At 35.3% G+C, this 17,362-nt stretch overlaps 1 protein-coding gene across 2 annotated transcripts in view; it reads left to right on the top strand.

The window, feature by feature from the left end:
• The window catches only part of SOS1 (SOS Ras/Rac guanine nucleotide exchange factor 1), a 160,480-nt gene that overhangs the window by 68,647 nt on the left and 74,471 nt on the right, over nt 1-17,362 (top strand). For both annotated transcript variants that reach the window (XM_032652755.1, XM_032652754.1), the window contains exons 2-3: nt 5,373-5,498; nt 15,726-15,857. In XM_032652755.1, the coding sequence (XP_032508646.1) occupies nt 5,373-5,498; nt 15,726-15,857 (258 nt within the window). The remainder of the gene's footprint in view (nt 1-5,372; nt 5,499-15,725; nt 15,858-17,362) is intronic.

The following is a 17,362-nucleotide window of genomic DNA, read 5'->3' as shown; positions in this document are numbered from 1 at the left end:
ATCTGACAATAATAGCCACAAAGTTGCTTCTGAATTTGTTAGAAATTACTGGAGACAAAATGAACTGTCAAGACAGAAGCCGGCAGTCCTTAAGAAATGTTTAAAATTCAGTGGGTGGCATCTTTAACTGAATATGATGATTATTCCTTAATCGAATATGATGATTATACCGCAAAAGAATTACAGTCATGATCATATAAAATTCTTATTCATGGCCATCATTCATTTTTTAGTGAAGTTTTTGCATTTACTTTACTTAAATTACCTAAGTGCATTTAAAGAAGCATATGAAGTTTTCTATGTCAGTAAACCTAAGTATAAAATATAATGTTTTTGAAAACTGCATGTAAAGGAAAACTCTCATCAACTTTAAACCCAAGTCTAAGTGCATATTATAATCGCTCTCATACACACACCCTTAGTGAATGTTAGTTGTAGATAGCTTCTAAAGGCTGTCATAAAATTTGGCAGTGTAACCTATTCTGTATAGTCTTGAATAATTTGGATCATTTGATCTATTAAATATCTTTGAGTACCATGTAGATGGAATGGAACACTTTAGGTGTAACACTATCTTATAGAAGAGAAGTGGTTTTTTATCCTATATGTATAAGGAAATGGAATGCTACTTCTGTCTGCTCATTAAAGAAATCTCTTAACAGCATCTTCCTTGAAAGAATAAAGAGCAAAGTCTGTATTTCAGGAATTGGTGTTCTGCTTGTCTTTAAGCATTTACCATTGTACATGTTTTTCAGTCAGAGATTTTGAAGTATTGTTTTTAGAGAATTAAAATAATTTATTAGTCTCATATGAATGAACCTTATGATTCTAATTTGACAAATTTAAGATGTGATAAAGGTTAATCGCCAGAAATTTAGGTGAACAGTTGGCATCATGCATTATTTTCTATTTAAGCCTAATTCTTCGTTTGATTTATTTACCTAATAGGTTTTATTTGGCTATTAGTAACCATCAATGAATAAAACTGTTAGAATTTGAATTTCTAAAATTTCATGTATCATACAAGGTGTCAAGCTTAACATTTTAACTATAAGTGATAAGCAGTATCACGGTTTTTGGTTTGTTTTTTTAAACCATAGCATTTCACCACTGTATTTATATACAGTTCATTTGATTCTACGTTAATAAACATTGATTTTAGTTCTGACTGCCTTTATATGAAGAATGGTTTCTGCCATAAGGATTTATTCTCCTGAAATCAACCAGACTTCTAGCATTACCACCACCCCTTTTAACTCTTAATTCTGAGAAAGAGATATTTTCTTCCTTTCTCCCCTATAACACAGAGGCTTTGAGTATTCCCTGAATGTCAGGGGTTTAGAGTGAAAAGCAAAGAGAAAATGATTCTATAAGTAGATAAACAAGGCCTTGCGTAATGGGAGCATCAATAGAGGAAACAGACAAGGGAACATGTAATTATAACTCAGTAGGACAAACCCAATAACAAAAATGTGATACCTAGTACAAGGATTAGCACAGAGCAGAGTATAAGACCCATAGAGTAGGGGCTATTTTTTATTAATCTCTATATATCCAGCATTTAATAGGTTCAATAAATCAGTTAAATGAATGAGATTAATTCTGCCTTAGAAAGAGACAACAAGCAAGAAAGTCTACCCAAATGACACGAGATCTGGGGTTTGAAAGTCAGATAGGTGAAACGGTAAGAGAATGAATGATAGCCATGGAGAACAGTGTGAGTGAAAACTGCATGCCATGTTCCACAAACTGTGAATAGTATGAATTGCTTCAGCATAAAGTGTAAATTGAAGAGCAGTTAAAGATGGAGCTATATTAGTGAAGAATTACACAGTTTCTATGGGTTTCTTTGAAAAACAGAGAACATTTAAAAAATATAATCTGATCAATTTACATTTTCTTGAACACTTTCTAAAATGTGTTTTGAGGTACCTAAACCACTTCCTCAAAAGGCTTGATATTTTTTAAAGTTAATTAGAATTATTATTGATTAAATATTTTCTTTTTTTTTTATATATAAATATCTTTATTTTTTGGCTATGCTGGGTTTTTGTTGCTGGGCGTGGGCTTCCTCTAGTTGTGGCTAGCGGGGGCCGCTCTTCGCTGTGGTGTGCAGGCTTCTCATTGTGGTGGCTTCTCTGGTGGTGGAGCACGGGCTCTAGGCGCACGGGCTTCAGTAGTTGTGGCACACAGGCTCAGTAGTTGTGGCTCGCCTGCTCTAGAGCGTAAGCTCAGTAGTTGTGATGCATGGGCTTAGTTGCTCCACGGCATGTGGGATCTTCCTGGACCAGGGCTCCAACCCGTGTCCCCTGCATTGGCAGGGAGATTCTTAATCACTGCGCCACCAGGGAAGTCCCTAAATATTTTCATCTTAATATTTGTTATCTCTAGCAATTTAGCTTTATGTCACATTTTTAGTATATTTACAATTTTATGAAATACATGGGATTGTTTGTGTAATCAATGATCATTTTACCCATTTTGAATAATTTTACCTTTTCAGATGATAAGATTTATAGTGCTACATTTACATTTATGACATGCTGATGTTTCTTAAAGTATGACCGCATACTTCAAGCCAAGCTTTAGGGACTTCCCTGGCGATCCAGTGGTTAAGACTCCACACTTCCACTGCAGGAGGTGTGGGCTCGATCCCTGGTTGGGGAACTAAGATCCCATATGCTGCGTGGTGCAGCCAAAAGAAAAAAAAGCAAAGTTTTATATAGAAGCCCACTATATAAATAGATACAGTTCATGGACATTCTACTCCTTATGCTGAAGGAGCTACTAGGACTCCTCCAAGTTGACAGTCAGGGGTTTAGTGGAAAGAGCTTTGGCCTAACTACCAGGAGGCCCAGGTTCAGCATTACTAGTTAGTTACAGGATTGTGGGTGTCTCCTTTTTATTATCTGTTAAATAAAGGGACTGAGCGAAATGACTTCTAAAGTCTCTTTTACTTATAAAATTATGTTGTTTTATAAATCTGTAGCTATATTTTATGTGATGCTGGAGCCTTGAACAGGAATGTAACCCCAATTATAGCTACATTTTCCGGGACTACATCTTGGTGAAACCAGGGGCTGTCTGTACTGTTTTTCATTTGTGAGATATAGTTTCTCTTGTTCAACATTTATAATAAGTTCCTCCCCACTTCCCCCCGCCCCAGTCCATGTATAGTTGAGATTTTGGTAGGATAGGTGGAGATATCTAGCAAGTATTTTGGTATATGGGTCTAAAAGTCAGGACTACAGATAGATTTAGAGTCATCCGTGCAGGTGATAAAAATGTGGAAGTAAATGAGATTAGTTGGGAGAGAGAACAGAAGAAGGGAGCAGACAGACAAGGAGGGACTCCACATTTGAGGGGTGAAGGAAGATATGGAACTCTATAAGGCAAAAGAAACAAAGAAATAAGAGAAGCAGAATAGATTGTGTCACTGATAATAAGAAAAGAGAGTTTAAAAAAGTCGAGAGCCCTCCACCAAAAAAAAAAAAAAAAACCCACCATGAAGTGTTAGGATTCACTTTTCAAGGAAGATAAGTCAACCATGAAGTTAAAGGGTATCTAAGAAAACAGTTTAAGCCAATGAGGGCATGCAATTCAATGTATAAAAATAAAACTGTTCTCAAAAGTTCCAGGGGTTTTTTTGTTTCATTTTTAAAAGTTCTTTTTAATCATGCTTAGTGTTGAAGAGGAGTCTGTTTACAAACAAGTTTCGTTACCTACACAGATTAGTCAGAATGTGATGGCCTGGTGAATAGAAAGCTGAGAAACATGAATTCTGGGTTCTAGTCCATACTCCATCCATTATTTTAACTGCACAACCATTCAGTCATCTAATAGGGTGAGAGATTTGTAAGCAGATCAGTTACAATCAGGTTGGTAATAGCTATACCAAAAATGACAAAAAGTACTTGGGCAGATGATTTAAGCCTTTTGGGGCTCAGTTTCTTCACCTGTAAAATAATAGTAAATTGTTTTAAACGTCATAATTAATGTAGCACCCCTCACACAGTTCTGAATTGTCATAATGTTATTTGCCTCTAAAATATTTTTCTTTAAAAAGTATTATAAGTGCATATATATGTTTATATGCATGTCTATGTACTTTTAATATATATTTTAAAATTCATTATATGGTATACTTTATAATAAAATTTCTCCATACATTGAGGCTGTCAAACCCTCAGCTAATGAGGTGTATGTAGTAGGACAGACCATACTAAATGCTCTTGGCTAGTGAGTACTGTGTACTTTCATCCAATGAGAGCTCTGAGAGCTCTACCGTCCTTTAGAGAGTTGAGCATATTTTGAAACATGTATTGTTTGTCTCCTGAAACTGATTTTTCTGCCGTTTTCTAAAGTAGGGAACAGTTTTGACCCATAGTGAGTGACAAAGGGATGCAAGTAAAGACTATCATGCTAGTTATTAAAATGTAAATTTTACAAAAACCGGTGGCCTAAGATGCCTCCAAAGAAATGGTCAAGGAAAATGAAGGTAAAGATTATTGGGCATTTATGAATGAGTTGACCATCAAGTTATCTTCCTGAAGCATAGACAGTCTCACATTGTCAAAAGTGCCCATTTTGTGTCCTTTGATGTAGGGTGACTTTGTGTTCAACAGACATTTATCAAGCTTGTATTATGTGCCATGTACAGCGCTAGATGCTGGGGTTACTTTGATGAATAAGATATATCCCTCTTGGATTTTATCATTGGGTAGGAAAGATAGAGTTAAACAAGGGACCCATAGGAGGTCAATTTTTCCCAAGCACTGTGTTGACTAAGTGTTCTAACTACCACTGGTTCTTGGCAAAAACCATATAAACTGCATCTTTTATCCCCAGCTCAGCCTCTCCCTCCCTCTCTATATTCCCACACTCCAGGATAACCATGGTTTAAGAAAAAAAATGGAAATTATGCAATTAAGTATCTGAATCTCTAGAAACATGTTAATAAGCATGTATGGTGCACGTGGCTGGGAAAAAGGTTAAGAATTCCAGACTTGGGTCATAACATTCAAATCTGTATTTGCAAGCCAGACCATGTTCTTGAATACAAACCCACACTTAAAAAAACAAAATTATGGGCTTCCCTGGTGGCACAGTGGTTGAGAGTACGCCTGCCGATGCAGGGGACATGGGTTCGTGCCCCGGCCAGGGAAGATCCCACATGCCGCAGAGCGGCTGGGCCCGTGAGCCATGGCCGCTGAGCCTGCGCGTCCGGAGCCTGTGCTCCGCGACGGGAGAGGCCACAACAGTGAGAGGCCCGCGTACCGCAAAAAAAACCCAAAAAAACAAAATTATTTGTTTCGTTTGTCTAATTAGATGAAACAAGCCTACATTTTAATTACTTTGCTTTTTGTTTATAGGTTCAGGGGCAAGTTCATCCTACTCTTGAGTCTAGTGATGATGCTCTTCAGTATGTTGAAGAATTAATTTTGCAGTTATTAAATATGCTATGCCAAGCTCAGCCCCGAAGTGCTTCAGATGTAGAGGTATGATAAATTTTGCCTTGTGTCTAATATGTGTGTTTATTGTAATGTCAGTGAAGGGGGAAAGAGTTTGCTTTTCAGTTCCACAAAATATATATATGGTATTTTAAAATAATGACTGGATTTCTTTTAACTTTGTATTGAGTATATGATAGCTTGTATATGTTTTTGCTGTCAAACTATTCCATTATTTGCTTTTAATCTAAAATGAACTTTTATTGGCCTCTAAACACTGCTTCTTGATGCTAGAATGACAAATATACCTTCAAGAGTAGAATTTGTCAAGTGTTTTTATTTGTTTGTTTTTTAAAGCCAGATATCATTTCAAAAACATTTCAATTAATCCTTTGATCTTCAGTTGCTAGGTGTATTTTAGATAGAAGTGAACCACTTTCCACCAATTGGAAGGGAGGGAAACATCTAAAAATCTAGGAAGGAAGTTCTGTAATCTTCTACAAAGATGACATGGCTCCTGTCTTTTTAGGGCTTATAGATTAGTGGAGATACAGGTAGGTATATGGGCGGTAACGTAATGTGATGTACTATGAGAAAAGGGTATGTGGGAAACGAAAAAATGGGTAAACTAATAACACAGGCTTTGGGGCTTAAGGTTAGCTTCTCAGAAGAAGGGCCATCTAAATGGAGTTCTTGAGGAGTCAAGATTGAGAGGAGAAGAAAGGAGGCTTGAGTACCAACTATGGAAAACGAAAGATAGAGCTGGAAATACAAAAGGAGTTTTCTGGCAATGATGAAGGATCATTTGACTTTAAAGACCTTGAATGTATAGTATACAAATCTTTGCATTTCTGTGACATTTCTTTTGCAGTACTCGTTTGGGCACAAAAAGGATGGTTGAGTTGAATGGCATTTCACCATGGATATATAATGGCAGAACAGTAGGGCAAGAGAATTGTGGAAATTGGTAGCAGCAGTGCTTTACAGCCCTTTTCAGGACATAACACACTAGAATGTAATCATGATTTTGCAGTACACAGTGACTGGGGAGGAGGTGTATCTCTGTCTACCCCAGTCCCTGCTCTGTTCCCCTGAGGGGTGAGGGATTGATATATAGGTATATTCAGTAGGAAGCTCAGCTGAAAAGAGCATCAGAGGATCAAACTGGATAAGGAAAAAAGTGAAATTTACAAACAGCTGATACTTGAGTGCTTGCTGTAGTATCATACACTGGTTTAAACACTTCTACGTTTATGTTTCATTTAAAGTTTTTTAATAACCCCATGAAGATGTTGCTGTCTTTTCCTTTAATAAGATATAAGGTCCAGAATATAAGGTCTTGTTCACTACCAAATCCCCAGCACCTAGAATATTGTCTGGCACTAAGAAGGCACTCAGAAAGTATATGTTGAATGAATTAATGTGGAAACTGAAGCACAGAGAGGTTAAATAAGTTGCCCATGGTTACAGCTAGTAAGTAGTGAAGCCAAGACTCTAACCCAGAAAGCCTAAGCTTTCTGCGCATAAATTCTACTAAACTATTCTGCCAGGTAGGAGAGGGGAAGGTAGATTGGCAAAACATGGAGGGAACAGTATTGGATTTCCCAATAAGATCAGAGAGCTGATAACACTAGAATACCTGAGTGATAGAAATAGAAGAATAGATTGAGATCAGAGACAGAGTTGTTAGAATTTAGGATTTCTAAAGTAACATAGTTACAAAAGCAGGATGTGGCCATGTGGTGGTAGCTGGACTAGACGTGAAGGTCCCTATAATGAAGTGTTCAAGGAGTTAAGAGGTCAAAGTATTTTATATGTCCTTAATTTAAACAATAAAGTCACACAGGATGATGGCAGGACTTTACATGAAAGTGGAAGAGTGATATTCCAGAATCAGCTTGGGGACTGGAAAAGATGCTAAATCCACCTTCATGTGGGTTTTGGGACAAGGGCATTTCCTGCTCTAGAAGTCTTTAGGGGAGATCCAGATTTCAACTGAGGCAAAGAAATATTAAGCAACACTAAGTTACAGAGGTTGTGGATGTAGAAAAGATTGTGTACTATGGAATAGTAATTCACTTTGATTTTTAAAGTAATTCAAAGTAGGTTTATACATTTTTATCCCATTTTTCCATTGAATTATAAGTAAAATACCTTTTATTCTTAATTTCCTTTAGGCACTTATTAACATTGGATTTTCAGAGTAGATCTTGAATAGAAATGGTTGCCTGACTCTCCTTGTTAACAACTCCGTTTGATCTTTTGGACCCTGATTAGCTTCTCCCACAGTGTTCATAAAATGTAGCATCCAATCCTATACCTAGTATATTAGAATGGGGTTACAGATCGCATCATCATTCTGATGTTGGTATATTCCAGGTATTTGCTAGTTTGAAAACACTACAAACTCAAATTCAGCTCTTTCCAAATAATGTTGTGCTGTACCTATGTTTATCTAATTTTCTCCTTTTCATTAATATAAAAGCTAGCAGTTTTCTAGTATTGAAGGAGATCTCCATGAATTCTCAAAAATTACTAATGAGTCTCTCAATCTTCCACTTGCACATATTTAATCATTATGTAGGTACTCACGATTCTAGATAATAAGGGATATTTCATGACTTTTTAATACTCAGAAAACTTCTGAGATATTGAAGATATTTACCCTCTGCCCTGTTGTGTTATTTTTAAGCAAGTAACTTGGACATTTAAAATAGATGTAGCCATGGGATATTCCAGTGAGCTGATGTTGTGGTTGGGAATGGACTTTTTGAAAGAATATATGACAGTAATAGAGTTAGCAATCAGTTGTGTAATAGGCTTTGTAATTTCAAAGTACTGTTATAGACATTTCTATGCCCTTCCAACAACCCTGTGGAGTAGTTATTGTTCTCCTTGTTTTATATATTAGACAGTTAACCCACAGAATGGTAGAACGGATTTTTTTTTTTTTTTTTTTTTGTGGTACGCGGGCTTCTCACTGTTGTGGCCTCTCCCGCTGTGGAGCACAGGCTCCGGACGCACAGACTCAGCAGCCATGGCTCACGGGCCCGGCCGCTCCGCGGCATGTGGGATCTTCCCGGACCGGGGCATGAACCCGCGTCCCCTGCATCGGCAGGCGGACTCTCAACCACTGCGCCACCAGGGAAGCCCCGGATTTTTTAAAAAGATGGAAATCTAGTTCTTTTCCAATCAGTAGTCAAATACCCTTCTTTGTGTACCGTTCCTGGAAGGGTATTTATTTAAGAATATGGAGATTGGAGATATTTAGATGAATATAATAGTGTCTTTAGATTCTTTTATCAGGAAATAATTTTCTTTAATTTCTTTAATGCATTTATGGAGCTTTCTTTTAAAATAATAAGGGCCATGACTTTAGCAAGCCCTTCAAATAAATTTTGAGGTAAGGGATAATTCATTAAAAAAATTAATTTGAAGGCCGTATAAAAAATGTGCTTTAAGAAATAGAGCAGTTTGATTTAGTGGAATATGTGAATTTTACTTCTGAAGAATACATTTTGATTACTTTAAAGTATAAGCATAATTCAAAGTAGGGTGGCAATTCTTGCTTAATATTCAGTCCCTAGGGGATTTGTTTCAATGAAAAACTAAAAGTGATTTTTAGTTGCCCTATAGTTTTAGGAAAATAGATACTTCAGAAGTGCTTGAAAACTAATGGGTTACATACGTATCTATAATCTTGCTTATGCTAATTTAAAAGTTTTGATAAATTGTGCTACAGATTATCACAGACTATGAACTATTGTAGTTCAAATGAATGGGATTTTGTTTTGTTGATGTAGCTAATGTTCACTAATCCATGGCACCAATATTTGAGTATCCACTATTTGTCAGGCAGTGTTCCAGATGAATAAGGTAGTATGTATAAACTCCCTGGGAATGCAGAGAAGGGGTATATATTATTTGGTCCTGTCTTTTTAAAATTATGTTTTAAAAGATAGTGTATAAAAATTCCTCCAATCTGGTTTGCTCTCCCTCTCCTCATTTTGTATATTTAGTCGTTTTAAAAGTAGAAGTAAAACCAGTAGTAGTTTTTCTGATATATCCCTGATAAAGTATATACTTATTTATTTAAAAATTTTTATTTTATTGAAGTATAATTGAGTTACATTATTGTGTTAATTTCTGCTGTACAGCAGTGATTCAATCATACATATATTGTTTTTCATATTCTTTTCCATTATGGTTTATTATGGTATATTGAATATAATAGTTCCCTGTGCTATACAGTAGGCCCTTGTTGTTTATACATAAGTATATTCTTTTTTTTTTTAATTAATTATTTATTTATGGCTGCGTTGGGTCTTCAGTGCTGCTGGTGGGCTTTCTCTAGTTGCGGTGAGCGGGGGCTACTCTTCGTTGTGGTGTGCAGGCTTGTCATTGCAGTGGCTTCCCTTGTTGCAGAGCATGGGCTCTAGGCGTACAGGCTCAGTTGTAGCACTCGGGCTCAGTAGTTGTGGCTTGTGGGCTTTAGAGCACAGACTCAGTAGTTGTGGCACGCGGGCTTAGTTGCTCTGTGGCATGTGGGATCTTCCCGGGCCAGGGCTCGAACCCATGTCCCCTGCACTGGCAGGCAGATTCCTAATCACTGTGCCTCCAGGGAAGTCCCCCATAAGTATATTCTTTTAAATTTCTTAAGTCTTGTTCTTTCATAATTGTACTTGTTTTTATTTCACTCTGGTTGACTAGACTGATTTCCATTTGTAATATCTTTTTTTCCTGTTTCCCTTTCTCGCCTGTGTGTCCTGTATTTAACCAACTTTAATTTCTTAGGACACTGATAAATTTTTCCTCTCATTTAACTCAGGCTTTCTTGGACTCTTTTTTTTTTTAAATATATATATATGTATATATATATATAATATATATATATATATATATATACTCTTTCAGATTCTTTTCCCTTATAGGTTATTGCATAATACTGAGTGTAGTTCCCTGTGCTATACAGTAGATCCTTGTTGGTTATCTATTTTTTTTAACATCTTTATTCGAGTATAATTGCTTTACAGTGGTGTGTTAGTTTCTGCTTTATAACAAAGTGAATCAGCTATATGTATACATATATCTCCATATCTCTTCCCTCTTGCATCTTGGTTATCTGTTTTATACACAGTAGTTTGTATGTTTATCCCGGCCTATTAATTTATCCCCACTCCCACCTCCTTTCCCCTTTGGTAACCATAAGTTTGTTTTCTGTGGCTGTGAGTCTCTTTCTGTTTTGGAAATAAGTTCATTTATGTCTTTTTTTCTTTCTTTTGGATCCCACATATAAGCGATATCATATAATTGTAATTGTCTTTCTCACTTAGTAGGATAATCTCTAGGTCCATCCATATTGCTGCAAATGGAATAATTTCATTCTTTTTTATGGCTGAGTAATATTCCATTGTGTATATATATATATATATATATATATATATATATATATATCACATCTTCTTTATCCATTCATTTGTTGATGGACAGTTAGGTTGATTCCATGTCTTGGCTATTGTAAATAGTGCTGCAGTGAACATTGGGGTGCATGTATCTTTTTGAATTAAGGTTTTCTCTGGATATATCCCCAGGAGAGAGATTGCAGGATCATATGGTAGCTCTATTTTTAGTTTTTTGAGGAACTTCCATACTGTTCTCCATAGTGGCTGCACCAATTTACATTCCCACCAACAGTGTAGGAAGGTTCCTTTTTTCCATACCTTCTTCAGCATTTATTATTTGTAGACTTTTTGATGATGGCCATTCTAACCGGTGTGAGGTGGTACCTCATTGTAGTTTTGATTTGCATTTCTCTAATAATTAGTGATGTTGAGCGTCTTTTCATGTGCCTTTTGCCCATCTGTGTGTCTTCTTTGGAATAATGTCTATTTAGGTCTTCTGCCCTTTTTTTGATTGGGTTGTTTGTTTTTTTGATATTGAGCTGTATGAGCTGTTTGTATATTTTGTAAATTAATCCCTTGTGAGTCTCATCATTTGCAAATGTTTTCTCTCCCATTCTATACGTTGTCTTTTCATTTTGTTTATGGTTTCCTTTGCTGTACAAAAGCTTTTTATGTTTTATTAGGTCCCATTTGTTTATTTTTGTTTTCATTTCCATTACTCTAGGAGGGGGATCCAAAGAGAGATTGCTGCTATTTATGTCAGAGAGTGTCTTGTCTGTTTTCCTCTAGGAGTTTTATAGTATCCAATCTTAAATTTAGGTCTTTAATCCATTTTGAGTTTATTTTTGTGTATGGTATTAGAAAACGTTGTAGTTTTATTCTTTTACATGTAGCTGTCCAGTTTTCCCAGTGCCACTTATTGAAGAGACTGTTGTTTCTCCATTGTATATTTCTACCTCCTTTGTCATAGATTAATTGACTATAGGTAAGTGGGTTTATTTCTGGACTGTCTTGTTCCATTGATCTATATTTCTGTTTTTGTGTGTGTACCATACTGTTGTGATGACTGTAGCTTTGTAGTATAGTCTGAAGTCAGGGAGCCTGATTCCTCCAGATTTGTTTTTCTTAAGATTGCTTTGGCTATTCAGGGTGTTTTGTGTTTCCATACAAATTTTTAAAAAATCTTGTTATAGTGCTTTGAAAAATGCCATTGGTAATTTGATAGGGATTGCATTGAATGCTGTAGATTGCCTTGGGTAGTATGGTCATTTTGACAATATTGATTCATCCAGTCCAAGAACACAGTATATCTTTCCATCTGTTTGTGTCTTCTTTGATTTCTTTCATCAGTGTCTTATAATTTTTGAAGTACAGGTCTTTTGCCTCCTTAGGTAGGTTTATTCCTAGGTATTTTATTCTTTTTGATGTGATGGTAAATGGAATTGTTTCCTTAATTTCTCTTTCTGATCTTTCATTGTTAGTGTATAGAAATGCAACCGATTTCTGCATATTAATTTTGCATCCTGCAACTTTCCTGAATTCATTGGTGAGCTCTAGTTGTTTTCTGTTAGTGTCTTTAGGATTTTCTATGTAGAGCGTGATGTCATCTGCAAACAGTGACAGTTTTAGTTCTTTTATTCCAATTTGGATCCCTTTTATTTCTCTTTCTTTTTATCTTAGACTTTTTTCCTTGTGAGCTGAATCCTTAAATTTTAAACGTTTGCTTTTCCTTTCCCATTCATTTTTCTTTAACTTTCTTTTCCTTCACATCCTAAAGAATCTTTGTAATTTCTAATAAGTTTGCCAATCACATTTTGATTTCCCAAGTGATTTCACAATATTTTCTACCTTTCTAGACAGAAAAAAAAAATTCTTCTACATATTCTAAGCCTTTATTACTATTAATAGCACTTCAAAAGTACCTCCAGGTCTGAATATTTACACTGAAGTGCATGTGTAGGAATTTTTATAGATCCTAGAATGTTTCTATTGGAATTGATCATCAAGATTATCTATTTAGACACCTTTATTATGTAAAGGAAAAGACAAGGTTCTGCTAATAAGAGACAGAGCTGAATTGCAAACCTAGCTCTCTATCTTTTATTTTTCCCAAAGCCACTAAATATCAATCAAGGTGGAATTTCTCAATTTAAAACAAAACTATTCATCTTGAAAGTGGCATCTTGAAAGAGTATCTTGAAAGAGTAATAGACTTTATTTAATTCATGAATCTTTCATTGAGCATTTCTCCTTGGGCTTCTTTACCTTAAATTATATAAGATAATTGTAAAAATAAATTTTATTTTGCTCTAAAATTGTAATTAAATTTGCCACTACAAGATACAAAGTATTTCTTTCAGTCTGGCCTTTCCACATTCAAGGCATCTATTTTGACCCTATTAATCTTTCCCATGACCTTTGGTGTTACCTCATAAATATACAGTCCAGTAATACACTAATAAGTAAGTTTAGGGCTTCCTTGGTGGCGCAGTGGTTGAGAGTCTGCCTGCTGATGCAAGGGACACGGGTTCGTGCCCCAGTCCGGGAAGATCCCACATGCCACGGAGCAGCTAGGCCCGTGAGCCATGGCCGCTGAGCCTGTGCGTCTGGAGCCTGTGCTCCGCAATGGGAGAGGCCACAACAGTGAGAAGCCCGCATACCGGAAAAAAAAAAAAAAAGTAAGTTTAAAATGTTTTCTTCATCATTATTATTTTCCCTTTCTTGCCTTCTCTTTTAGCATTCCTGACTTTCCTTCCCCTTCTTTCTCAAAACAATAGATAAACTCGGAATTAGGTTGATAAAATTGAGATGGGCAAGGATTGCTGTTCTGTTTTCTTTCTCTTCTACCTCAACCCCTGCCTACACTTTGCCTTGTAATTCTACTGATGATTTTTCTTCAAAGATGTATGTTAAATGTATTTAGAATTATTAGATTGAGTTCAGCTTCTGTTCTATTCTGCTGCTTTCTATCACCACTACACAGCAGTGCTTTTTAGATTCTAGGTCATCACCCCTTATGCCCAACTAACATTTTTATAAATGAATAGGAAAAATCAGTACATTGCCTATAGTAAAAGAAGGTTTTGTTTTGTGAAACTTCGTTCCAGTGTACTATGTATGTGATATATAAGGATGTAATGTAAAATGTATTAAGATTTCTTACTATGCATTGAGGTCCCCCCCACCGAAAAAATGTTAGCCATAGGGCTATACTATTATAAGGTCTGTAATCATGGTTATACCTATTTATTCAGTTAACCATGGGTTAAACCCATCAGTATGAAATTTTTAATGGGAATCATGGTAAAGTTAGTCCTAAATCTCTTGTCATTTTTGGATTATCGAGTCTATAGTATTGACTTGGAAAAAAGGAAAAGAATTGTTTTGGACATTCTTTTCCACCCTTTTCCTCCTTCCTTTATTAGTCCTTTTTCACCTGCTGAGCTCCCCCAGTATTTTGGACCTTTGTATTGCCTTTATTATATGAGGGTATATATAGCATCCTAGCAAATAGCTTTTCAACTAGACATTTGAAAATGTCTGTAAACTCCATTTTTAACTACAATAATTTCTGTGATTAGATTTAAAATGATCACTTCTTTTTTTTTTTTTGCGGTGCGTGGGCCTGTCACTGCTGTGGCCTCTTGCGGAGCACAGGCTCCGGACGCGCAGGCCCAGCAGCCATGGCCCACGGGCCCAGCCGCTTTGCGGCATGTGGGATCCTCCTGGACCAGGACAGGAACCCGTGTCCCCTGCATTGGCAGACGGACTCCCAACCACTGCACCACCAGGGAAGCCCTAAAATGATCAGTTCTTATATTTAGAAGCTGACTTATCCTTGAACATAGATGAAGAGAAAATTTCTTAAATTTGAATAGGTTAAACTATTTTCAGTTTATAAATTTGTTATTAACATGTCCTGGAATCAATGTTTCCTTTCCCTCCACAGAATATCACATAGCAATCTCTTTTTCATTTTCCATCGTAGTAGCAATTGACAAAACTTTTAATTTACACTTACAATCAGGAGTGATGTTAAACAGCTTTTATATATTACTAACTAAATACGGAGCAATTTAAAATACATGTTAAAATTGTGTAATAGCGACCTCTACTGGTTTTAATTATGGTATACTGAAAGTGGATTTTAAAAACTTCAGAGCATGAAAGTAGTATCTTTTGTTTGAAGTGAATTATATTAGTTTATTAAAGTCGGGAAATTCAGCTTTTACACGAGTTCTTTCACTTTCAATGGAAATTCTAACCGGATAACTGCTGGATTAAAATGAAATATCTTGATAAAAATTAATAACCTGTGGAAGATTCAAACTCTAATGATAAGCTACAGTGTATTAAAGTTGCTGTTACTAATGTAAACCCTTGATTTCCATGATTTATAAATAGTTTTGAAGTCAAGTACCTTTGCATGATGGATAAAGGCAAAAATTCTTAGAAGTTTCAAGTAGAAAATGCTATTTTAGTTTGTAATTGGTGTTGAAATAAAGGACAAGTGAGAACTGGATTTAGATATTTTCTTTTTAAGCTTAGGTCTTGTTCCTTGAAATTTTATATAAGTAATGTTTTAAATAGCATCTGCTCATTCTTGCCATTAGCTTTACCACAGTGAAGTTGAAATTCAGAATGTGATTTTTCCCCTAGTTAATAGAAGGAACATTTAGTCTCTTAATTGCGTAATTAAGAAACTAGTACATTGGCAGTTATGGTTTTCTCTTAGCTTAGGTATGTTTGTAGTATAAATTATACTACATGTGAAAGCCTGCTTTTGGTATTCTTTGATTTTAAAAGTAAATTGTAAGTGAAGAGCACTATTTAATATATTTGTTGCTTAGTTGTTATTTTCCTGTTTTCTAAGGAACGTGTTCAAAAAAGTTTCCCTCATCCAATTGATAAGTGGGCAATAGCTGATGCCCAGTCGGCTATTGAAAAGAGGAAGCGAAGAAACCCTTTATCTCTCCCAGTAGAAAAAATTCATCCTTTGTTAAAGGTAAAGCTGAAATACTGCCTTCTTGCCTTTTAAAAGCAAAATAAAACCCATGATTTTCAAACACAAAGAGTATGTTTTACGGATAATAGAGTCAACTGAAGAGTGACATTCTCTCGTTTTAATTTTTCCAGGAATTTATGTCATGGGGAGGGATGATATAATAGGAAACTATAAGTTGGACAACATGACTTAAAGTAATTTCATACTAACAGTAATAATCAAGCAAATTGAAAGCACTAAGAAAAGTTATAATTGTGGATTTTGTTCATCTCAGATGTTAATAGAACCTCAAAGAGAACTTGTAAAACTCCTTTTTTTGTTGGCTAGACCTAAGTGTCCCTATAAATCCTTCACATAGTTAGATGTGTAGGGACCTCTGTGAGACTGCCATAGGGCTATGTGTAATCTCTGAACAAAAATTCCATAAAGATCACCTATACTATTTAGTCCTATTTGTCATTTATATTAGTCAGTTGAGTCTCTCCAGAACTAATAGAAAAAATAACTGCTGGGAACTCTAATAATGTGATTTCTTTTTTATTTAATACAATGAACAAACTATTGATTAACTCTCACATCAAAAATATAGGTATGATAATAATTAAAACCTTAATAATACTTCTCTGATATCAATAATTTTATGTGTACTATAATACAAGTAAAATGCTAATGCTTGCATACGTTATCTGTAGGTTTTATTATTCAACAGAGTTAATTATTATCATCCCCACTTTGTAGATGAGATAACTGAGGCAGAAGGTGATTAAGCAACTTTTAGTTCACAGGACTCTAAGTGAATAGCATTAGGAAATCCACGTCAGTTTGATCTTGTACAAGATTTAAGGCTGAACACTTGGGTGATTAAGACTATCAAAAGGTTACGTTTTGTCCTTTGTTGTTTGAATAGAAATATCTACCTATATCTTACTAACTGGTCTGAGGAAGTAAGTTCAAGTTATAGAAAATTACTAAGCTGTTAGTCATTGCACTTCTTTATAATTCTCTTTTCATGATTTTTATAGCCATACTTTGAATTATATTCTAAGAGAATTAACAAATTGAGGTGTGTGCATGCTGTATTAATTATTCTAAATGTTGCATTTTAGGGTCTAATTGTGGGTATCATTTCAATTTATTAATATATCCATATCACTATAAACAGTTAATAGTTTTTACGTATTCTTAAAGGTAAATGCAGCCTGTTCCCAACTTATAAGTAAACTTTTTTTTTTTAAGTATAGTTGACCTACAATGTTATATTAGTTTTAGGTGAACAACATAGTGATTCAATATTTTTATAGATTATACTCCATTTAAAGTTGTTATAAAATATATAAGTAAACTTATTATTTTGAAGTTTTTATTCTTAATTGGATTGTTTAGAAAATAGAATTTATTTTCCGATAGGAATTGGTCAGCCCCACAAAAGCCCATACTCTCTTTGAAGTCTAATAATAGGACTATTTAATGTGCCCTTAATAACCACTGTTGTTCAGCAAGACATA

The sequence above is a fragment of the Phocoena sinus genome, chromosome 13 (assembly GCF_008692025.1).
Source record: "Phocoena sinus isolate mPhoSin1 chromosome 13, mPhoSin1.pri, whole genome shotgun sequence".
NCBI classification, from domain to species: domain Eukaryota; kingdom Metazoa; phylum Chordata; class Mammalia; order Artiodactyla; family Phocoenidae; genus Phocoena; species Phocoena sinus.
Note: the sequence above shows the minus strand (reverse complement) of the source record. Positions and strands in the feature narration are given on the sequence as shown.